The sequence below is a fragment of the Bufo gargarizans genome, chromosome 3, assembly GCF_014858855.1.
Source record: "Bufo gargarizans isolate SCDJY-AF-19 chromosome 3, ASM1485885v1, whole genome shotgun sequence".
Taxonomy (NCBI): Eukaryota; Metazoa; Chordata; class Amphibia; order Anura; family Bufonidae; genus Bufo; species Bufo gargarizans.
The window spans coordinates 465,235,014-465,259,032 of NC_058082.1; the positions used below are offsets into that span (position 1 = coordinate 465,235,014).

A 24,019-nucleotide genomic window follows, 5' to 3' on the forward strand; every position below is an offset into this window, starting at 1 on the left:
GAGGAGCACTATGGGGGCTCTAAAGGGGCTTTTTTTTTTACACATTATGGGGGGCACTATAGGGGAGAATGGCACTATGGGGCATCTGGTGGCACTATAGGGGCATTATTTGGAGGCACTAAGGGGAAGTGGGGGCTCTAAAGGGGCCTTTATTCTAATTGGCACATTATGGGGGCATTATTGCATCTGGTGGCACTAAGGGGGCATTTTTTTACTGGCACATTATGGTAGGCACTATGGGGGAAAGGAGCACTATTGGGGCATATGGTGGCACTTAGAAGGGGCATTTTTTACTGGCATATTATGGGCGACACTATGGGGAAGGGGAGAGGAGCACTATGAGGGCATTTAATGAGGCACTATATAGGGGTATTTTATACTGGCATACATTATGGGGACATTAGCTCAACAGCGGGTACTAAGCGGGGGTACAATAATTTTTTGGGGACATTATCTTTATACTAGTAGTGTCTGGGCACAGTTATTTTTTTAGAGCACTGTGTGCCAATAATTGTTGAAGGGGGCACTATCTGTGTGGTAGCAGTATTTCCAGGGGGACTGTTTCTGCAGTATAGTATTGGGGGCACAGCGGGCACAGTATTGGGTCACTATCTGTGTGGTAGTAGTATTTCCAGGGGGACTGTTTCTGCAGTATAGTATTGGGGGCACAGCGGGCACCTTATTGGGGCACTATCTGTGTGGTAGCAGTATTTCCAGGGGGACTGTTTCTGCAGTATAGTATTGGGGGCACAGCGGGCACCGTATTGGGGCACTATCTGTGTGGTAGCAGTATTTCCAGGGGGACTGTTTCTGCAGTATAGTATTGGGGGCACAGCGGGCACCGTATTGGGTCACTATCTGTGTGGTAGTAGTATTTCCAGGGGGACTGTTTCTGCAGTATAGTATTGGGGGTACAGCGGGCACAGTATTGGGTCACTATCTGTGTGGTAGTAGTATTTCCAGGGGGACTGTTTCTGCAGTATAGTATTGGGGGCACAGCGGGCACCGTATTGGGGCACTATCTGTGTGGTAGTAGTATTTCCAGGGGGACTGTTTCTGCAGTATAGTATTGGGGGTGGCAGGAAAGGGTGTTCAGAAGATGGGAAGATGATGGAAATGTGGGAAACTAATGTCTGTTTGTTAATCTCTGCAGAGATGGGAGATGGCTGAAAAATCATCATGGCGGTCTGGTCTGAATGGAGAAGATGAGGAAAGAGAACGTCTACAACAAAGGTGACATCACTGGATGTAAGAGGTAGGGGGCGCTATGTAGGAGAGGAGATGCTCCAGCTCCTCCTCCTGTCATTTGCAGAAGGAGGATTCAGAGCTGGGTGAGGAGAGCCAAAGGGGGCAGCAGGCAGATGGTGGGGGGAACCACAGGCCTTGAGCAGGATCGGGGGAGGGAGGAGAGCGGAGGAGCTTCCTGGCTGTAGCCTGCTGTCTATTGTATGATGTGAAGCAGGCAGTGCAGCCAGGACAGACCCCCCCTCTCTCCGTATGATGTGTAGAGACAGGCCGCAACTATAGAATGTCAGCTGTACAGTGTTTGTTGGGAGTGGCCTATTATATGTAGGAGGGGCTTTTAATAATGGGCGGGGCCCCAAAAAATTGCGCGCCACATTGTTATTTTCCTGCAGAGCTTTTAGGATCGCCAAGTAAAAGAATCAGCGCAACACGCTACACCCCGTCCCTGCAGTTTTAAATATAAAGGGAGCTTTGAAAAATTGAATTAGCACAGCGCACTACACATGCCACATTTTTTTGCCTTTCAGACCCCCCCTAGACAAAATTCCTGGGTGCTCCCCTGGGTGCAGGAGAATGGAAAGGACGGATTCGGCCTACGGGCCCACAGACTATAATGGGGTCCCTTAGGTTTCCACTCAGAGAAAGATTTTTGTAGTAGAGACAAAAGTTGTGCATGCAGGACTTTTGTCTCCGCTTCAAAAATCTTCCTAATGGATACAGAAGACATACGGATGCATTTCCGTATGTGTTCCGTTTTGTTTGCGGACCCATTGACTTGAATGGAGCCACGGAACATGATTTGCGGGCAATAATAGGACATGCTCTATTTTTCAAAGGAACGGAAAAACGGAAATACGGAAACAGAATGTATATGGAGTACAGTCCGTTTTTTCCCCGAAACCATTGAAATGAATGGTTCCGTATACGGACCGTATACGGAAGGCAAAAAAAAACGGTCATGTGAAAGAGGCCTTATTGGCAGATCACAAAGTTTTTCGGGAGAGCTCCCCTTCTTCACGTACAGACTGTTTATACAGTACATACAGAATACACTAGTACAGACTTATATGGTCTAAAAAAACGCCAAAAACAGGGGAGGGGAGGCGGACCTTACATGCCCAGGTCACAACCTGGTGATAAAATGGTGATCTTTTTTCAAAATATAAATGACAACTGAAGGTGTATATAAAAGAGTGAATTCATAGGTGATTCAAGTGGCACTGTCACAAAATAATTAAATTCATATAATGAGAAGAAACCCAGTAGGCGATGCTCGGCATGTGCCGGAGCGATTGCTGAGTTTGCAGCAGTCATGTGACCGCAATTGGCAGGCACATGACTGCAAGCGTTCCCAAGCAACAGGACGCTTAGGCCTCCTGCACACGACCGTATGGCTTTTTCAGTGTTTTGCGGTCTGTTTTTCACAGATCTGTTATTCCATTTTTTGTTTCCGTTGTGTTTCCGTTTCCGTTCCGTTTTTCCAGTCCGTTTTTCCGTATGGCATATACAGTATACAGTAATTACATAGAAAAAATGTAGCTGGGCATAACATTTTCAATAGATGGTTCCGCAAAAACGGAACGGATACGGAAAACATATGGATGCATTTCCGTATGTGTTCAGTTTTTTTTGCAGACCCATTGACTTAAATGAAGCCATGGAACGTGATTTGGGGCAATAATAGGACATGTTCTATCTTTCGGAATGCATACGGAGTACATTTAGTTTTTTTTTTTTTTTTTTTTTTTTAGTTTTTTTTTTAGTTTTTTTTGCGGAACCATTGAAATTAATGGTTCTGTATACGGAACGCAAAAAACTGCCAGTAAACGGAAAAAAAAACGGTTGTGTGCAGGAGGCCTTACACAGATCAGGCCGTAGGAACTGAATGTATGGCCTTATCTGAGGTGGCAGGGGGAACCGTGCATGGGCCAGAGCTGTCGGGCTGGGTTTGCAGCGGTTACATGACTCGGGTTGCAAATTGGCAGGCATGTGACCGCTGCAAACCCAGCAATCGCTCCGGAACATGCCAAGCATCGCCTAATGGGTTTCTTCTCATTATATGAATTTTATGTAATTATTTTGTGACAGTGCCACTTGAATCATGTAAGAACCGGGGTCGTCTCCTTGCTGCTGCAGTTCTCTCCGTATCACAGCTCAGGAGGCAGATGAAGGAGAGAACTGAGCATGTCCATCCATCTCAGCAAGGTGGACAGAAAAATAAGAAAAAGAACAAACAGCAGGTGGCGCTATACAGATTTTATTCAATAGCTCAGTGGCTATACAACATTTTTTATTACAAGTGCTGGTTTGAAAACTGCAGATTATTTTTCATTGGACAAACCCTTTAATATTGGTTCTCAAAATTTCGCAAGTATTTCCTACTCAAAAAAATTGCACAAATGTACATCCAAGATTATGAACATACACTGTGCTGCTGACCACTGAAATATAAAAATACATCTATATGAAAACATAGTAAACTCTAAGTAAAAGTAGATTTCAGTGGAAATGAAAAACGAAATCTTGAAAAAGCCAACTTAGAATATTCTCCCGCTGATACAAATATGTGGATCAAGCAGAGATGAAATCCGAGCACCCAAGTTCTTTTCTAGTTTAGGACTGGCTTCATGACAATTTCCCCCTAACACTACATTTTATGTCCTTATCACCCACAAGATAAGTGGATTGAATACATAATTTCCACTACAACCACAATTGTATTATTCACATCCAAGTGATCATTACCGGTCCTGGTAGGTCACAACCCAGCAGAGCATTGGCACTAAGGATGAGACACTGTAGCTGCAGGCAAACATAAATCACTATTCAAACACTTCGGCACAAGAACAGTTCAACATTTCGTAAATCTCAAAGCCAATGGAAAGCCGAGGACTTAAATAAATAAAACGTTTGCTAAGTTAGAGAAATCGAAAAATGTTTGCGTTGATGAAAGGTTCAAGGACGACAAATCAGGAGGAGGCCGGTCTGAAGTCTCTCCAGAAGTGGCATCAACATTATGTTTTCAATACAAAGTTTGTGGTGGATTATCTGGTCTCGCATAAGTGTTCTTATAAGTTCTATTTCCAAGGTCAAGTTTTGCTCTACAAAGCAGAAACAAGAATGTCCTGTAGAGACTGAAGAAGAAGATTGCTTTGGAGATGATTTTGGAGACTCTTGGGACTCTCTTCCAGAAGGATACCAGCTTATATGCAAACCATCAGCTCTTGCCCATTGGCTGCTTAAAGATATTCAGCGTTTCATTCTTGAGCCAACACGCTGGTGGTGGGTTCATTGGCCAAACGTTCAGACCCTTGTTCAACACATCCTTCCACCTGATAATCCCTTGGAGTTGGCCAGGGAAAACCTACAGCTTACAGATGGTGGCATCATTGCTTTGGACTGGGTAGTAGGACCAAGACAAAGTCTAAAACCAAGAAGTGGGACAAATGTCATAGACAATCCACCATTACTCCTGGTCATTCCTAACCCTTTTGGAAAGCTGACCAGAAACGTTCAGCAACTTTGCCTGCTTGCATTAGGAAAAGGTTACTATCCAGTGATTTTTAACAGACGTGGGCAAAATGATTGTCCTCTGACAACACTTAGACTGCAGGATTTTGGAGAACCTGGAGATCTAAAAGAAGCTGTAAATTATATTCGTTTTAGGCATCCAAGTTTGATGCTCTTTGCTGTAAGCGAAGGTCTTGGGTCTGGACTATTGCTTTCTTATCTGGGAGAGTGTGGCTCCTCCAGTTACATGACAGCTGTGTCCTGCATTTCACCAGTCTTCCGCTGTCAGGAGTGGTTTGAAACCAGATTGCCATGGTATTATGAATGGCCTCTGCTACTTTATCAGAAAGCCATTCTTAGCAGGTAATGCAAAACCCGGAATAATGGAATGACGTATGGTTTATATTGTTATAATGTAACACAGCATAGTCTATTACAAAGCATTAATATAAAAACGGAAGGCACTTAAAGAGGACCTTTCACCTCTCCTGACATGCCTGTTTTAACCCCTTCAGGGCCCTGCCATTTTTAGCCTTAAGGACCAGGCCATTTTTTGCAAATCTGACATGTGTCACTTTATGTGGTGATAACTTTAAAACATTTTTACTTATCCAGGCCATTCTGAGATTGTTTTTTCATTACAAATTGTACTTCATGACAGTGGTAAATTTGAGTCAAAATATTTTATTTCTATATATAAAAAAATACCAAATTTACAAAAAAGTAGGGAAAATTAGAAATTTTCTAAATTTAAATTTCTCTGCTTTTAAGGGGTTATGCACACGACAGTTGTTGTTTTGCGGTCCGTTCTTCACTGATCTGTTGTTCCGTATCTGAGGGCTTTTTTTCCTCTGATTTAAGTCCTTTTCCGTTCCGTTATTGCACAAAACATATCCGTATGGTTTCCATATTTGATCCGTTTTTTTGCGGATCGTATACAGAAACAGTAACTTATTAATCACCAAACACATGAGCAATATGGGCTGGGCATAGCATTTTTACAGTATGGATCTGCAAAATTCCGATGACATACGGATGTGTTTCGTGTGCGTTCCGTTTTTTTTGCGGACTGATTGACTTGAATGGGGCCTCGGACCGTGATTTGCAGACAATATTAGGATATGCACTACTTTTTTGAGGAACGGCCATGCGGACAAACGGAAATGAAACGCACACAGGGTAACCTCTGTATTTTCTACAGCCCCTTTGAAGTGAATGTTTCCACATACGGTCAGCAAAAAAAAAAAACGGAACGGAAGCGGAAAGAAAATACGTTTGTGTGCATGAGCCCTAAAACATATAGTGATACCTCCCAAAATTGTTATTACTTTACATTCCCCATATGTCTACTTCATGTTTGGATCATTTTGCAAATGACATTTTATTTTTTGCGGATGTTAGAAGGCTTAGAAGTGTAGAAGCAAATCCTAAAGTTTTTAAGACAATTTCCAAAACCCACCTTTTAAGGACTAGTTCAGGTCTGAAGTCACTTTGTGGGGCTTGCATAATAGAAACCACCCCTCAAGGTAGTCAAAACTGATTTTTACAAATTTTGTTAACCCTTTAGGTGTTCCACAAGAATTGAAGGAATATGTAGATGAAATTTCAGAATTTCACTTTTTTCGCAGATTTTCCATTAATCTATTTTTTTCCGCTAACAAAGCAAGGGTTAACAGCCAAACAAAACTTAATATTTATTACCCTGATTCTGTAGTTTACAGAAACATCCCATATGTAGTCGTAAACTACTGTACAGGTGCACAGCAGGGCACAAAAGGAAAGGAACGCCATATGGTTTTTGGAAGGCAGATTTCACTGGGATAATTTTAAGTTGCCATGTCACATTTGAAGACCCTGATGCACCCCTAGAGTAGAAACTCCAAAAAAGTGACCCCATTTTGGAAACAAAGGGATAAGGTGGCAGTATTGTTGGTACTATTTTAGGGTACCTGTGATTTTTGGTAGGTTGCTTTATATTACACTATTTGTGAGGCAAGGTAACAAAAAATAGCTGATTTTTACAATCTTCACCTGACAGGTTAGCTCATGTGCTATTTTTATAGAGCAGGTTGTTACGGACGCGACAATTTTTGTTGTTGTTTTTGTTTCAGTTTTACAAAATAAAGCATTTTTGAAAGCCATATTCTGAAAGCCATAGTTTTTTTTTATCTTTTGGGTAATTGTCTTATGTAGGGGCTCATTTTTTTCGGTATTAGATGATTGGTACTATTTTAGGGTGCATATGACTTTTTGATCGCTTGGTATTACTCTTTTTATAATATAAGGTGACCAAAAATGTATTTTTGACACCGTTTTTTTTTTTACGGTGTTCACCTGAGGGGTTAGTTCATGTGATAATTTTATACAGCAGGTTGTTATGGACGCGGCGATACCTAATATGTATACTTTTTATTTATTTATTTAAGTTTTACACAATAACAGCATTTTTGAAACAAAAAAATCATGTTTTAGGCCCCTTGCACACGAACGTGTGTCCCGTGGCTGTGAACACCCACCGTGAGGTAGCCGCAGCGGAACACGGACCTATTGACTTTAATGGGTCTACGATCCAGTCGTTCCGCCAAAAAAATAGGACATGTTCTATCTTTTTGCGGAACAGAAGTACGGGACGAAACCCCCACGGAAGCACTCCGTAGTGCTTCCATAGGGTTCCGTTCCGTGCTTCTGTTCCGCACCATTCCACATCTCCAGATTTGCGGACCCATAGAAGTAAATGGTTCCGCATCCGTGATGTTGTGTATTGTGGATCCGCAAATGCTGTCCGCGATACGGCCACGGTGCAAAAAGTCTTAGTGTCTCCATATTCTGAGAGCTATAGTTTTTTTTTTTTTTTTTTTTGGGCGATTGTCTTAGGTAGGGTCTCATTTTTTGCAGGATGAGATGATGCTTTGATTGGTATGATTTTGGGGTGCGTATGACTTTTTGATGGCTTGGTATTACACTTTTTGTTATGTAAGGTGACCAAAAATGTGCTTTTTTTTTTACACCGTTTTATTTTTTATTTTTACGGTGTTCACATGGGGGGTTAGTTCATGTGATATTTTTATACAGCATGTTATTACGGACGCAGCGATACCTAATATGTATACTTTTTTATTTATTTAAGTTTTACACAATAACAGCATTTTTGAAAAAAAAATAAAAAATCATGTTTTAGTGTCTCCAAAATTCTGAGAGCCATAGTTTTTATTTCATTTTTTGCCCAATTTTTTTATGTAGGGGATCATTTTTTTGCGGGATGAGGTGATGGTTTGATTGGCACTATTTTGGGGGGCATAAGCCTTTTTGATCGCTTAGTGTTGCACTTTTTGTGATGTAAGGTAACATGTTTAGCACAGTTTTTATTTCATTTTTTTCTACGGCGTTCAGGTGATGGGGGAATTTTTATTTTTGTCCCACTATGGGACTTCAACTTCTCAGATCTGATCCCCTATGAAATGCATTACATTACAACCTGCATTGTAATGCATTGGCTGTCAGCTTTTATGACAGCCTGCCTGTGAGACCCAGCCTAAGGGCTGCATTTCACAGTCTTCCATAGGAGGCAAGCCCCAATGCCTATGGAAGGCATCGGGCTTGCCTTCTCTGCCTTCTCTGCCATCAGGTCCCCGCCACTGCAGCGCGGAGACCGGATAGAGATGCGGAGGGCATCCGTACCCTCCACAAATCCTCTGCATGCCACGGTCAGCTTTGACCGCGGCATACAAGAAGTTAATATGCCGGCATCAGTGTCTGCACCGATGCCGGCGTATGCAGCAGTGACCCGGCTGTCAGTGCCGCTGATCGAGTGGGCGCAGCTCCTGCACCCACCCGATCAGCCTGCCGTACATGTACGTCACTGGCCCTTAAGTTATGTCCAGCTGTGATGTACATGTACGGCAAGGGTCCTTAACCACCTCCCGTCCGCCAGTTGACTATAAACGTCCGGGAGGTGGATCTCTATCTCTGAATGGACGTTTCTGAACGTTCAGAAACATTCATTCAGAGATGGTAGCTGCACGCTGTCAGTGACAGCAGGGCAACCCAGAGAGAAGGCAGGGACAGTTCCCAGGTGTCCCTGCCTTTTAGATCGCTGTATACGGGGCCTGGAGAGTACAGGAGCTGTTGGGTCTTCCACAGACATCGATCAGCCCTGCACTGAGGCTGTACAGCTTTGTATACTGCTGTACAGCCTCTCTGGGGGGTGTATTTCCCCTGTAACTGGGGCTACCATGTCAGCCCCAACTACAGGAGAAATCAATAGTGGGGGGGAAAAAGTGAAGTTGAATGTCCCCCAGAAGTCTTGACCTTATGGGGGATGCAAAGTGTAAAATCAAAAGTCTGAAAATAAAGTGTTAAAATAAAAAAAATTAAAAAAAAGGTTTCACATGTAAAAAAAAAAAAAAAATTCCCCAAGTAAGGAATAAAAAAAAAAAAATTTAAATAGAAAAAAATAAAATAGACATATTTTGTATTTCCGCATCTGTAAGACCGGCTCTATAAATATATCACATGATCCACCCTGTCCGATAAACACCATCAAAAATTAAAATAAAAACTGTAAAAAAAAGCCATTTTTGTCACCTTACATCACAAAAAGTGCAACTCCAAGTGATCAAAAAGGCGTATGTCCCACAAAATTGTACCAATAAAACCGTCACCTCATTCCACAAAAAATTAGTCCCTACATAAAAGCATTCCAAAGCTATTACCATATAAAGTGACATATGTCAGATTTGCAAAATTAGGCCTGGTCAGGAAGGGGGCATGTGGCCCGAATTTGAAGTGGTTAAGGGGTTAGCAGCTTCATGCATTCCCCATATAATAATAATTCTGAAACATAAAACTTTGTTCTAATATTGTACGGAGCAGGAGCTCCGCACAGTATTAGAATGTATTGGCTCCGATGGTACCTTGGAACCGAACCCGAGTCCGGGAAATATTTTTTTACAGTACAAATTAATTTATGAAGTTATTGCGCAAAGTCCCGGGAGACTTCGCGAAGCAATAACTTCGGCTCATCGGAGCAAATACATTCCAATACGCAGGCGCATTGAGGATGGAGCGGCCTAGCGAGCGGCCGCCTCTCAGTGCACCTGCGCCGACTGAATACCGTTACGACGCAGGCGCGAGATCTTGATAGCAGACAGGGCAAGCCAGAGGACGATCCCGTTCACTGGCCCTGTCAATCAACATGAGGAGGGGGCGTCTTTAGGATCGGAGGATGCGGCTGCTACCAGCAAGTAGCCGCCCTACTTGCTGGTAACAAGGTAATTTGCATATTTTAAAAGCACGTTTTTAACACAATCTACTGAACCAAAATGATTAATTAGATTATGTAGGCATAAATCGCAGTATAGGGATTATAAGTAAACAAAAAACCCAAAAAACAGTTTAGTGGGGTGACAGAAGCCCTTTAAGTCTAGTTTACACAGAAACAGGTTTTAGGCAATCTGGAATATGCCATTCATATAAATATAGGGATGACTCGAGGATGACTATTTTTCATTAAATTTAACAGTGATAAATTTGCCTGCATTTCTTTTGAATTTAGAGTAACTCACAACCTCTAGTTTACAATGGACACAACTGGCTTATATTAACAGATTATATGGTATATACCCAGGCTCGGACTGGCCCATCGGGGAGGCGGGGGATTCCTCGGTAGGCCCCCAGTTTCCTGCACCCGAGATAAGATGGAGGAGTAATTATTTCTGCTTTCTCAGAAGAGATAATTATTGTAACCACTAGGTGGCAGTATTGCACAGTGATGCATTCTCCTACTGGTGTACATTGTACAGGAGGCCCTGCAGTATCTTCTAGACTTCTGGGGCTGCTGACTGTGAAGGAGGAGAGAAGATGTCTGCCTCCTCCTGCCCTCCCTGCTGTCAGGAAACTGACTGCTGGAGAGAAGGACTCCTCTGCGGTGCTGGGCTGATTTCTCAGGTGTGTGACAGTAGTGAGCTGTAGGAGACTGTAAGGGGGAAATAGGGGATTTGTTTATAGCAGACACAGATCTATGAATGTGTGCTGCTCTCTGCAGAGTTCAGAGTGGCATTGGGGGGACTCTGCCCTAGGTCCCCTGACTCCCCCCAATGCCTCTGCTTTAGGTGCACCCCCATAAGTGCCCCAGCTCCAGATGCCCCCACTCTAAATGCACCCCTAATATTGAATCTTCCCGTTGCCCCCCCTAATACCCCTGCAGCTGCACCAGGATCCTAACTATTACCCTGCCTCAGGTGACCCAAATGTCTCTGCTTTAGGTGCACCCCCGTAAGTGCCCCAGCTCCAGATGCCCCCACTCTAAATGCACCGCTAATATTGCCCCTTCTCCAGGATCCCCACTATTAGGGTCCATTCACACATCCGTATGTTTTGAGGATCCCCGGATCCGCAAAACACAGACATCGGCAATGTGCGTTCCGCATTTTGCGGACCGCACATCATCGGCACTATAATAGAAAATGCCTAATCTTGTCCTCAATTGCGGACAAGAATAGGACATGTTCTATTTTTTTCGGGAACGGAATTGCGCATTTCCGGATCTGGACAGCACATCGTGTGGCCCCACAGAAATGAATAGGTCCGCAATTCTGTTCGCAAAATGCGCAACGGAATTGCGGACGTGTGAATGGAGCCTAACCCTGTCTCAGGTGACCCTAATGGCTCTGTTTCACTTATGACCCTCCGCTTGTGCCCTTTGCTCATGTTGCTCCTCTACCACCTTTGCTTGGGCTTTGTTAAAGGTTGTGACCTGCAAAGGGGGTTGTACTTATGCCCGAAAAATTCTGCACAGTGCGTCACATTCTCCAGTATTGACAGGTATGTTTTACATGGCGGCAGTGATGATATTCCATATTTACAGGCATCACTGCTGCCATGTTAAGAGATACTGGTGGAGTGGTGGAGGATTTAAAGGGGTTGTGCAGGTTTTCAAGTTATCCTCTCCACACCATAGGGCATAACTATATGAATAGTGGGGTCCGATTCTGCAACCCCCACTGATCCCAGGAACGGGTCTTGTTCCCCCTTTTTATGGTGTGACAGGCCTGCTACTCCATTCATTCTCTTTGGGACCACTGGAAATAGCCAGCGCTGTACTCTGCCATCTCCAGCAATCCCATAGAGAATGGATGGAGAGGCAGGGCACATGCTCGACCTGCCACTCAGTCAAGAAGGGCGATCAGTGGGGGCTCCAGCGTTCAGACCCCCACGGATCACTTAGTTATAACCGATCCTGTGGATAGAGGATAACTAGAAAAGTGGACACAGGCCCTTTAACAGCCGAACATTTCTATTTTAGTTTGACACATATTTTGGGCCAGATTTTTAATACATTTTTATTTTTTTTACACCCAAAGAAAATTTTTAAGGATGTGAAAAGGTGAGACAGCTATGACACGACAGGTGATAAGTATCTGATTGGTGGGGGTCTGACTGCTGGGACCCACATGATCAAGGGAACGTGGTCTTAACCTCCTCCGGACAAAGGGCGTTGATCGGAACAAGTCAAGTGATGGTGACGTCACCGGGCTCCCTGCGAAGCGGAAGAAGCTGCTTTGCTCTGCAGAAAGGGACCCGGTACGTCACTGAATCTAATAAAAGACTCACTTCTGGCTGAGAATTTTTGCAATGTATATGGGGCATCAGAAAAGTCTGGCAAAGGTAGGACAGTCATGTATGTAATATTTATGTGCTTGTTAGTTAAACAATTACACAAATGTCCCGGACAACCCCTTTAAGGAGTTAAAGGGGATGTCTCACTTCAGTAAGTCAGAGTTATCATGTAGAGAAAGTTAATAGAAGCCACTTACTAATGTATTGTGATTGTCCATATTGCTTCCTTTACTGGCGGGATTCATTTTTCCATCACATTATACACTGCTCGTTTCCATGATTACAACCGCCCTGCAATCCAACAGTGGTGGTCGTGCTTGCACACTGTAGGATAAAGCACTAGCCTATGTGTGCTGCCATGGTCCCGACCACCAGAGAGGCTGACGCTTTTGCCTATAGTGTGCAAGCACGACCACCACTGCTGGACTGCAGGGTGGTCATAACCACGGAAACGACCAGTGTATAATGTGATGGAAAAATTAATCCAGGAAGCAATTTGGATAATAACAGTATATTAGTAAGTGGCTCATATTAACTTTCTCTACATGATAAATGCCACTTACTGAAGTGAGACATCCCCTTTAAGACCCTTGTGTACATAGATTGGCGGTAATGTAATTGAATGTCTCTGGACCCCTTTTTTTATGATCAGTGGGTGTTCCAGCAGTCAGACCCCCAGTAATCTGATATTTATCACCTATCCTGTAGATAGGTCATTATGGTAGGACAACCCTTTTAAATATACTATAGATTGTGTGCAGGCCTGGCGCTATAATAAGACCAAGTGGCTGCCTTAGGGTGCAGAAAAATTAAACTTTTTTTTTTTTATAAATCACTTGCGCTGCCGCCGCCCCCGCCTCCACCCATCCGGGCTCGATGCTGCTTTCTTACTGTGATCTCTCGGGATCACGCAATGCACGCCGGAAGACAGGATTGTGGGAGGCTGCGAGCGAGAACAAGATGGCGGGAGCAGAGCAGTCTCACTCTCAGAGTGAGGCAAGTATTTTTTTTTTTTAAAGGTGCACAGCGCTGCCGGGCTGCATAACTCACACAGGGGGGCGCCGCACCTGGCATGGCACTATATGGCAAATGTAGCTTCGCTTGTATTGGTAAAAATCTTTGCACCAGCCCTGATTGTGTGCAATCTGAGGAGGTTAATGATTGATACATTTCATGCCAGACATTTATGCTTAAAGGGTTGTCTCACTTCAGTAAGTGGCATTTATCAAGTAGAGAAAGTTAATACAAGGCACTTACTAATGTATTGGTATTATCCATAATGCCTCCTTTCCATCACATTATACACAGCATGTATCTGTGGTTACGACCACCCTGCAATCCAGGACCACACTATACGGAAAGGCTGGAAGTGCCCATAGGCCAACACCTTTACCTATAGTGTGCAAGCACGGCCACCACTGCTGGATTGCAGGGTGGTCGTAACCACGGATACGTGCTGTGTATAATGTGATGGAAAAGAGCCAATATGGAAAATCAGAATACATAGTAAATGCCATTTGTTGAAGTGAGGCAACCCCTTTAAGTGTGCTACACTTAATAGGGTTAGGCAAAAAATGTCTTTGTGCGTGCATTGCATGTTTTCTATGTGTGATAGGAACTGCATGTGTCTTGTTTCTGACTTAAGAGCAGGATGTCCATATATGTGTAAGGCTACTTTCACACCTGCGGTAACAGGGTCCGGCAGGCTATTCAAGTGGGGAAACAGCCTGCCAGATCCGTGCTTACGCTAGCCCACCGTGCCGCCGAAAGTCCGCTCCGGCCCCATTCAAACATGCCGAGAGGCGGCCAGACAAAAACTACAGCGGACTTCCGGCGGCATGGTGGGCTAGCGTTAGCACGGATGCGGCAGGCTGTTCCCCCGCCGGAACATCCTGCCGGACCCTGTTACTGCAAGTGTGAAAGTAGCCAAAATTCTGCCACATGTATGTTTGTGCATATTGCTGCGAGTGTCTACCATCATAATTCATCTTTACCCCTTAAGGACCTCCACCGTATATACAGTACAGACCAAAAGTTTGGACACACCTTCTCATTCAAAGAGTTTTCTTTATTTTCATGACTATGAAAATTGTAGATTCACACTGAAGGCATCAAAACTATGAATTAACACATGTGGAATTATATACATAACAAAAAAGTGTGAAACAACTGAAAATATGTCATATTCTAGGTTCTTCAAAGTAGCCACCTTTTGCTTTGATTACTGCTTTGCACACTCTTGGCATTCTCTTAACCCCTTAGTGACCACCCATACGTGTTTTTATGGCGGTCACTAAGGGGCCTTAGGCTGGGCTGCCGCGTTTTTACGGCGGCCCGGTCTAAGCGCTGCACGGCTCCCCCGTGCAGCGGGGAGCACGGATCCGGCTCTCACATGAGAGCCGGGACCCTGCTCTAACAGCCCGGACCGGCAGGAGTGCCGATCCGGGCTGTTTAACCCTTTACATGCCGGGCGCAATGGCGCCCGCTGCATGTAAAGTGGTGACAGAGGGAGCGGACTCCCTCTGTCTCCCATCAGCACCCCGAAAATAAGATCGCGGGGTGCTGATGTGTTCGGAAGCTTACCTTGCTTCCGTTCAAGGCCCCGAGCCTGTCTTCAGTTATTTCCAGCAGGCCGTGCCTCTCTGGCGCCACCTGCTGGTAAAGGTTTGAATAGCATCGCTATTGAAATGCAATTGAAATGTAATGCCTTATAGAGATAATGCATTACATTTTAAAAGCAATCAAAATACTGTATATTATAGTCCCCTTGTGGGACTTTTAAGTAGTAAAAAAATAAATAAATAAATACACTTCCATAAAATAAAAAAATATGCTTTTTTTTCATTGAAAATACGCTTTTCAATGAAAAAAATTGCAAAAAGAAAATATCCCCCATATGTTTGGTATTGCCGCGTCCGTAACGACCCGGACTACATAAATATTACATAAATTATCCCCTATGGTGAACGCCGTAAAAAATAAAAATAAAAAAAAGACAGAATTTCAAATTTATTCTTAGTTTCCACCGAAAAAAAACGTAATAACAAGCGATCAAAAAGCGACATTTACTCCAAAATGATACCAATGAAAAATACAAGTTGTCCCTCAAAAATCAAGCCCTCACACAACTCCATAGAAAAAAAAAAAAAAAAAAGTTATGGGTCTTGTGAAGTGGCAATGCAAAATCATTTTTTTTGGTTAATAAAAGGGGTTTTATTGGAAAAAAAGTAGTAAAACGTAAATAAAAATTATAAGTATTTAGTATCACTGTAATCGTACTGACCCAGAGAATAAAGATATATAATGTAATGTAAAAACGCAGTGGCAGTATTGCTATTTTCCCCATCTCCCTCCCAGAAACAGTTAATAAAAGTTAATCAGAAAGTTATGTGTACCCAAAAATGGTTCCATTAAAAACTACAACTTGTCCCGTAAAAAACAAGCCCTCATAAAGCTATATAGACGAAAAAATAAAAAAGTTATAGCTCTTGGAACGCGACGATGAAAAAAGGAAGAAAAACGCTTGGTCAGTAAGGCCCAAAACAGGCTGGTCACTAAGGGGTTAATGAGCTTCAAGAGGTAGTCACCTGAAATGGTCTTCCAACAGTCTTGAAGGAGTTCCCAGAGATGCTTAGCACTTGTTGGCCCTTTTGCCTTCACTCTGCGGTCCAGCTCACCCCAAACCATCTCGATTGGGTTCAGGTCCGGTGACTGTGGAGGCCAGGTCATCTGGCGCAGCACCCCATCACTCTCCTTCATGGGGAAATAGCCCTTACTTTCAAAGTTTTCCCAATTTTTCGGCTGACTGACTGGCCTTTATTTCTTAAAGTAATGATGGCTACTAGTTTTTCTTTACTTAGCTGCATTTTTCTTGCCATAATACAAATTCTAACAGTCTATTCAGTAGGACTATCAGTTGTGTATCCACCGGACTTCTCTACAAGGCAACTGATCGTCCCAACCCCATTTGTAAGGCAAGAAATCCCACTTATTAAACCTGGCAGAGCACACCTGTGAAGTGAAAACCATTAAACCAGGTGACTACCTCTTGAAGCTCATCAAGAGAATGCCAAGAGTGTGCAAAGCAGTAATCAAAGCAAAAGGTGGCTACTTTGAAGAACCTAGAATATGACATATTTTCAGTTGTTTCACACTTGTTTGTTATGTATATAATTCCACATGTGTCAATTCATAGTTTTGATGCCTTCAGTGTGAATCTACAATTTTCATAGTCATGAAAATAAAGAAAACTCTTTGAATGAGAAGGTGTGTCCAAACTTTTGGTCTGTACTGTATGTACGACGCAAGTCCGGTCTCTAAACATGCCAGGTTTCTGCTATTTTAAATAGCAGAGACCCGCGGCACATGTATGCGATCAGCCATAAGGCTGACCGCATACATTTTACCCTTCAGATGCCGTGGTCAATTTTAACTTTGATATGCAAAGTAGCCTCTAGGAGCAGGGGGGGGGGGGGGGGGGGGGGTTGCTCCTTCACCTAGAGGCTCTGTTCTCCTACCGCAAGTCACACCCTGCCATCCTTGACTGACAGGGCCAGGCAACGTTCGTCTCCTCCTACCGGCCCTGTGTGCTGGGATTGCGCAGGCCCGAGATTTATCCAGCGCACAGGGCCAGCAGGAGAAGAACGCTGGCCATGTCAATCAAGGACTTGAGGTGGGCGAACGGAGCCTCTAGGAGAAGGAGCAATGCCCCCCCCCCTCTGCTCCTAGAGGCGAATTAGCATATCATCAAAGTTAAAACTCCTAGAGGCGAATTAGCATATCAAAGTTAAAATTGTACAGTAACCGGGGCGTCCATAAGCATACAAATATTACAGTTAGGGTCTGCTGACATTAGCACATCGCTAATGTCAGCCAGTTTCATAGGGTTAATTCTGGTAATTCTGTTATCACTGTAAGGGCTCATAAACACGATTGTTGGATGTTTTGCAGATTGCGGATCTGCAAAACATGGATACTGGGTGTGTGCATTCCACATTGTGCGGAACAGAACAGCCGGCCTCTAACAGAACAGTCCTATCCTTGTCTGTAATGCCGACAATAATAGGACATGTTCTATCATTTTGCGCAACGGCCATGCGGACATACAGACACGGAATGCACATGGAGTCATTTCTGTTTTTTTTCCGGCCCCATTGAAGTGAATGATTTCAAATACAGGCCACAAAACAAAAAATAAATAAATGGTACGGACACGAAAAAAAATTAGTTTGTGTGCAGGAGCCCTAAGATGGGCCCCCAGAATCAGTTACACTGGTGGGCCCTAGGTACCGCAGTCCGACTGGTATTTCACATGTGTCGTGCAGGCAGAAATATCTCCAACCTTATTCCTTTATTAGGTAGAAGTAACAATCAGCATAAGTGTGGCTCATGGCAACAGCACTGGCTTAGATTTACTACTGTGTTCAGGACTCCATTTTGGCATAAAACGCAGCGAGACATAAGGGGACCGACATAACGGGGCTTAAGAGGTGACTTTTTGCACCAAAATGCTTCAACATTCTACAAAATACAACTAAAAGTTGTCTTACAATTTTAGACAGGCAGTTTATAGATTTATCATACAGCATGTGCTGCTGTGGTCATTCTGGTGCATTTAAAAACTCCCTGTCTACATGACTAGCCTGTCTAAAAGGGCCATTAATCCATCCGTGCCATCGTGTTCCACAGTCTGTCACAAGGGCAGTGGAGCACTCTGTTGAAGAAGTCTTGGAGGAGCTCAGAGAAGATGCTGTGCCAATGACAGTTCATTGACACTTAAGAATATCGAGCTGAATGGGGTCAGCACTGAATGGACTTAAAAAGGTACCCATCATTTTAAATTAAATAAAAAACTTTAGAAATGTAACAGTGCCAAGTCAGATGTTTTGATCAGTGACTGTCTGGATCTTGAGACCTCTGATTGCTAAAAAGGACAGAAGGACTCGCCTAAATGTTTAATTTTAGGTTGGCGTCAATCCAAACAGGCATCTGAAGTTTCAGGTTTGCGGTTTGCAGGCCTCATGCACACGACCATATATGTTTTACCATCTGCAAACCACGGATCTGCAAAACAGATACCGGCCATGTGCATGCCACCAATTTTTTTCCCACCTCCTGTAGAAATGTCCTATTTGCGTCGGCAAAACGGACAAGAATAGGACATGTTCTATATTTTTTTGCAGGCCAGCGAAATGGACATACAGATGTGGACAGCACCAATTTTTTGCAGTCCCAATGAAATGAATGGGTCTGCATCTATAATACCCCAGAGTGGCATTACCACTTCTGCACCCTGCTACTATCTCTAATGGGCTAATAACATGTCATCTGTGTATTTATTGCAGGTCCTTCACAATGTGCATTCCTATGTTTGAAATGGTTATGTTCAAATGTAATGTACCTAGTTCACCAGTAGGTGGCAGCAAGCATGGCAGTGCTACATTTACAGAGAGTGGAACTTCCTCTTCCATTCTAACACCCCCCCTCTGTGGTGTCCCACTTGCTGCAGGGAGGGTGGAGTTATAGTTTACCCCCTGCCAGGGTAGGGTGTGCAGAAGCTGCATGTCCATGCTGGACGTGCGCCAGCCAAGCTAAGCGAGCCAGCTAGAGCACCTTCAGCTGTGCTGGATATAGAGGCCACAGCTTGGAGCCTCAGGAGCCAGAAGGAAAAGTTCCCTGGATTAAGCTAGAGTTCGGCTACAGAGAGAAGTTGCAGCATCCTGCAGAAGCAGAGACTGTATTTAAGCCTGCCAGCACAGCAGAGCCAGAGAGTAACTGATGTAGCAGAGAGGAGTTTACCTGCCAGAGTTACATGCTGAAGCCTGCTGGGAACCAAGACAGTCTGTAAATTGTTTGGAGAAACATTTATTGAAAGTAAAGCTGCTTTTAAACTTCATCACAAGGTCTGGACTCAATTTATTCTTCATCCCACAATTCAACAACCCCCTGTGTCTGCTTCAGAGCCAACGCCTGGGGTTCCAGCGTATCCAGGTAGGAGCACCATGACACGTGCGCAAAACATTGAGGGACATTATAGGCCACCCTATACCACTCAGGGTACCAACACCATTTGCTTAATTGCAACTGGCGTCACAAAACACTTATCTCATGCAAAAGGGACCCCTTGCGGACCGTCTTGTTGCACAACCGATCCGCAAAAAATGTGGATCAGATGCGGACTGAGAATACAATCATGTGCATGGGGTCTTATATGGAGTAGTATAAGTGCATTTTTAAGGTGTGTTCACATAGGCTTTTAGAGCCATTTTCCCACTTGTGCTCTTTGGTGTGTAAAAACCCCAGTTTCTGATGTTAGATCAGAGTCTATGGAAAATATGAAATAAAAGACGTATTTTGTTACTGCCATTTCTGCTAATTAGGTGGAGGCTTCTGGGTTTGGCCTGAAAAAGGTGGTTCACATAGCTGTGCAGAAAAACGCAACTAAAACACCATAACTTTACATGGTAGGGAAAATTTAATTGAATAGAAAATGATGCAACTGGCAAATTTCAAAATCACTTCATTAAAAAATATATACCTGCATCCACCTGACAAAAAAGTTGTAAAGTCATGGCCCCTAGGGTGAAAAGAGAGTGTGAGTGTGTGTGTGTGCGCCAGAGCTAGCGGAGATTGTAAGCCCGATAATAAAAATCTGCTTCTACACTCCTGAAGATCACAGGAGCCTCCTGCCTTTCTGTAAGTGCGAGTTATGCCGCCTTATCACCCCATAGCTCTTGTGGCCACATCAGAGGACTCCCTCAGCAATCAAAGTAGAACCCCCAATTCCCAATAGTAAAGACCGGCAGAGCTACTTGTTCCACATCCAATTAAGGATGGGTGCTGTATGTATTATTAGGAAGATTTCTAGATCTGCAAATGATATGTAGTCTTGCTGTAAGCTTTTTAAACTAATATATAACGTGCATCATACAGAAAACGTCAAAAAGCAACCAATCAGATCTATTTCACTGAAAAACTAAAAACTGAAATCTGATTGCATGCTATGGGCTATAATAAAAGTTATTTTTTTTGCACATTTAGATGATCTTTATGCATCATAAAATACATTGATGTCTCATCTACATTGCAGATATTTCACAGCTTTAGGAGAAGTTGTATCCACTGATAAACTATTTGGAAGCAATTCTCTACAGGAACTTCATGAGACGTTACATTGCCAGTATGAAAATAGGAAAGTAAGCTGGGACAGCTACTGGGAACGCAACGAGCCCCTGCGTGATGTGGATGAAGTTGCAGTCCCAGTGCTATGCATCTGTAGCATGGACGATCCAATCCGAGGATCACCACCGACTACGCTCCCCATTGAACTTTTTAGAACCAACCCTTACTTTTTACTCCTGTTAACACATCATGGAGGGCACTGTGGGTTTCTTACAGAATCACCAACCACATGGAGTCATGAAGTTACGTTGGACTATTTTAGATCTGTAACAGAGTTTTTCCGTACGGAAGAGAAGAAAAAATGGTTCACAAAACGAAGGAATTCAAACTTGATGACCCGACGGAGAAGACCTACTCTGCAAAGACGAGAAACAGCTGTTTATAAAGATCTCAAAGAGGAGATTTTTAACTGGAAACGGTCATACACTAGATGAAAGTCACACGGGATGGCAGCGTAAACCAGCGGTAGTATTTAATACAGCCGGTAAATGAGATTGGTTAGCTGTTGCTGTAATGTTTGTATAAAATAGATTCCTTTACTATTTTAAGCTTTAAACAGCCTAAGGCTACATGAACACGACCGTGCTGTTTTTTGCGGTCCACGGAACGGGCGGCCATTGATATAACTGCCTATTCTTGTCCGTTTTGCGGACAAGAATAGGACGTTATTTTTTTTTTTGCGGTGCCGCGGAACGGAGCCACAGATGCGGACAGCACACGGAGTGCTGTCTGCATATTTTGCGGCTCCATTGAAATGAATGGGTCCGCATCCGAGCCGCCAAAACGGCGGCTCGGATGCGGACCAAAACAGCGGCCGTGTGCATGAGGCCTAAAGATAAGCCAGATTTCTCATAGTTGCTGACACTGGATGAGAAATCTGATGCATTTTAGGCTACTTTCACACTAGCGGCACGGACCTCCGGCAGGCTGTTCCGTCGGGTAAACAGCCTGTCTGATCCGTCCTGCCGCTAGGGACCGCGTGCCTCCGGACTGCTGCTCAGTCCCCATTGACTATAATGGAGGCGCAGTTCCGGCGAGAGGCTGCCGGAATAAATGTTGGACATGTAGTTTTATTCCAGCAGCCTCTCGCCGTGCGCTGCCGTGCCTCCGCCCCCATCCCCATTATAATCAATGGGGACGGAGCAGCAGCCCGGAGGCACACGGTCACTAGCGGCAGGTCGGATCTGACAGGCTGTTCACCCGACGTAACAGCCTGCCGGAGGTCCGTGCCGCTAGGGTGAAAGTAGCCTTAGACTGGATACAGTAAGTTTATACCAGCTATTATTTAGCTCAGTTTGTGCCAGAATTTTTTTTAAAAATTCAGGCACATTGCTAAGCTACAACCAGTGATGGTCAGTTCGCAGTGTTCACATATGCGGGCTGCCATCTTGACTCACCCGCCTGGCGATGCACAGGTAAGCCCTTACCTGTGCCGGGAGCTGGTCTGAAATCAAATGCAGTCCCCGGGAGCAGGCAGTTCCGAGAACATCCGCCGGGGGCCTTCATAGGGCTGTTCTTGGAACTGCCTGCTCCCGGTGACCGCATTTGATTTCAGACCGGCTCCCGACACAGGTAAGGGCTTACCTGTGCATCGCCGGACGGGTGAGTCAAGATGGCAGCTTGCATGTGTTCGTTGGCGAACACTTCAAACTGACCATCACTGGCTACAACCCCATGCTGAGCATGGTGGGTATAAGTGTCCACAACTCTTACATAAATGTGGTGTAAGGGATATGTCCCCAAATTCTGGAGCATTTGCAATTGTACATCTTCCTCTCCCAAGTCTTTTTTTCAGAGGTATCCCATTCATTTATGCTTGCTTCCAAATTCCATCATAAACCTTTAGGATATACAGTGGGGAAAATAGGTATTTGATACACTGGCTTCTACAAAGAATGGAGAGGTCTGTCATTTTTATCATAGGTACACTTTAACTGAATTAAAAAAATCCATAAAATCACAATGTATGATTTTTAAATAATTTGCATTTTATTGCATGAAATAAGTATTTAATACAAAAGAAAAACGGAACTAAATATCTTATAAAAAATCTCCAGATCTGTCGGGTTTTGGGGTGGTCGCTGGGCTACATTGATTTTCAGCTGCATCCATTTTCGATTGGGTTCAGGTCTGGAGACTGGCTAGGCCACTCCTGGGTTATCCTGGCTGTGTGCTTCGGGTCGTTGTCATGTTGGAAGACCCAGCCACGACCCATCTTCAATGCTCTGACTGAGGGAAGGAGGTTGTTGGCCAAAATCTCATGATACATGGCCCCGTCCATCCTCGCTTCAATACGGTGCAGTCGTCCTGTCCAGTTTGCAGAGCCAGAATTCTTGCTGGTTGGTAGGTGATCAAATACTTATTTCATGCAATAAAATGCAAATTAGTTATTTAAAAAAAATCATACAATGTGATTTTCTGGATTTGTTTAGATTCCGTCTCTCACAGTTGAAATGTACCTACGATACAAATTACAGACTTCAACATTCTTTGTAAGTGGCAATAATCGCCAGTGTATCAAATACTTATTTCCCCCACTGTATTAATCGGAGCAGGATTTGCTGCAAAAAATATGTATTTGACATCTATAGTTATAATGCCAGCATGTAGCTAAGCACAAAAATTTCATTTTTTATTCTGTAACAAAAAAACATATAATGCCCATCTTCCAAATCATGTAAATGATGTATTAGATTACTATAAGCTTCTGTTGAATAAAGTAAACGGGTATAGACGAATGACGACCTACCGTGAGCATCTGATCAGCAGGGGTTGGGCACAGCTGTTTTGGGGTAGCTCCAGAACCACAGAACTCTGCCCACTATGTGATGGGCACAGCTGGTTACTGCACCTGAATGGGCGTCTTTAGAATTCTTTGGATCAAAGCTGCAGGATAATAAACTTAACTGAATGAGCGTATGTGTCATTTTTTTCAGCTTTATGATATATGACATCAACACACAGGTGCAAGAAGTAGATGTGGGTTACTGTGTGCAGGGTACGTCCACTGGAGAGTTGCCCCCTATAGTCATAACTAAGGGTTTCCACTTATTAGGCCTCGTCCACATTTCCGTGTCCTTTTGACATCCATAAAAAAAACAATCAGTTTCATCTGTGAAGATGTCTGAAGGATCAGCGTTTGATCCATGTGTCCATTTTTTTGTCCTTCGTGCGTCATCAATATTGCATGGAAGCATTGCCTACCAGTGGTCAGTGAAAAACGGACCAAACACTGATGCCATCCTTGTTGTGTCCATGATTTTCCCGGAACCCACAGGCTTTAATGGGCGTGTTTGGTCTGCATCACAGACTACAGTAGTGCCTGTCTGTTATTTAATTTCACAGATCTAGTTAGTAAAAAATACTGATACGTGAACAAACATACTGAAATCTATGGGTACGTGTGCGTTTGCATTTTCTCCGTAAAAAATGGAAATGTGAACAAGGCCTTACTCCTTCAAAGCCT

The 24,019-nt window shown here is 43.7% G+C and overlaps 1 protein-coding gene across 1 annotated transcript; it reads left to right on the plus strand.

Moving 5' to 3' along the window:
• Nucleotides 1-4,195: 4,195 nt before the first annotated feature.
• Nucleotides 4,196-21,230, plus strand: ABHD15 (abhydrolase domain containing 15). The gene is made up of 2 exons (XM_044287074.1): nucleotides 4,196-5,118; nucleotides 20,462-21,230. Exons 1-2 carry the CDS (start codon nucleotides 4,262-4,264, stop codon nucleotides 20,985-20,987), a joined length of 1,383 nt encoding a protein of 460 aa, XP_044143009.1. The 5' UTR covers nucleotides 4,196-4,261; the 3' UTR covers nucleotides 20,988-21,230.
• The last annotated feature ends 2,789 nt before the right edge of the window (nucleotides 21,231-24,019 follow it).

Bases quoted from the DNA above. Each gene is read 5' to 3' on its own strand.
- ABHD15 (XM_044287074.1), top strand. From the start codon at position 4,262: ATGTTTTCAATACAAAGTTTGTGGTGGATTATCTGGTCTCGCATAAGT. The intron at 5,119-20,461 runs GTAATGCAAAAC...TCTACATTGCAG, and splicing joins CAGAAAGCCATTCTTAGCAG to ATATTTCACAGCTTTAGGAG.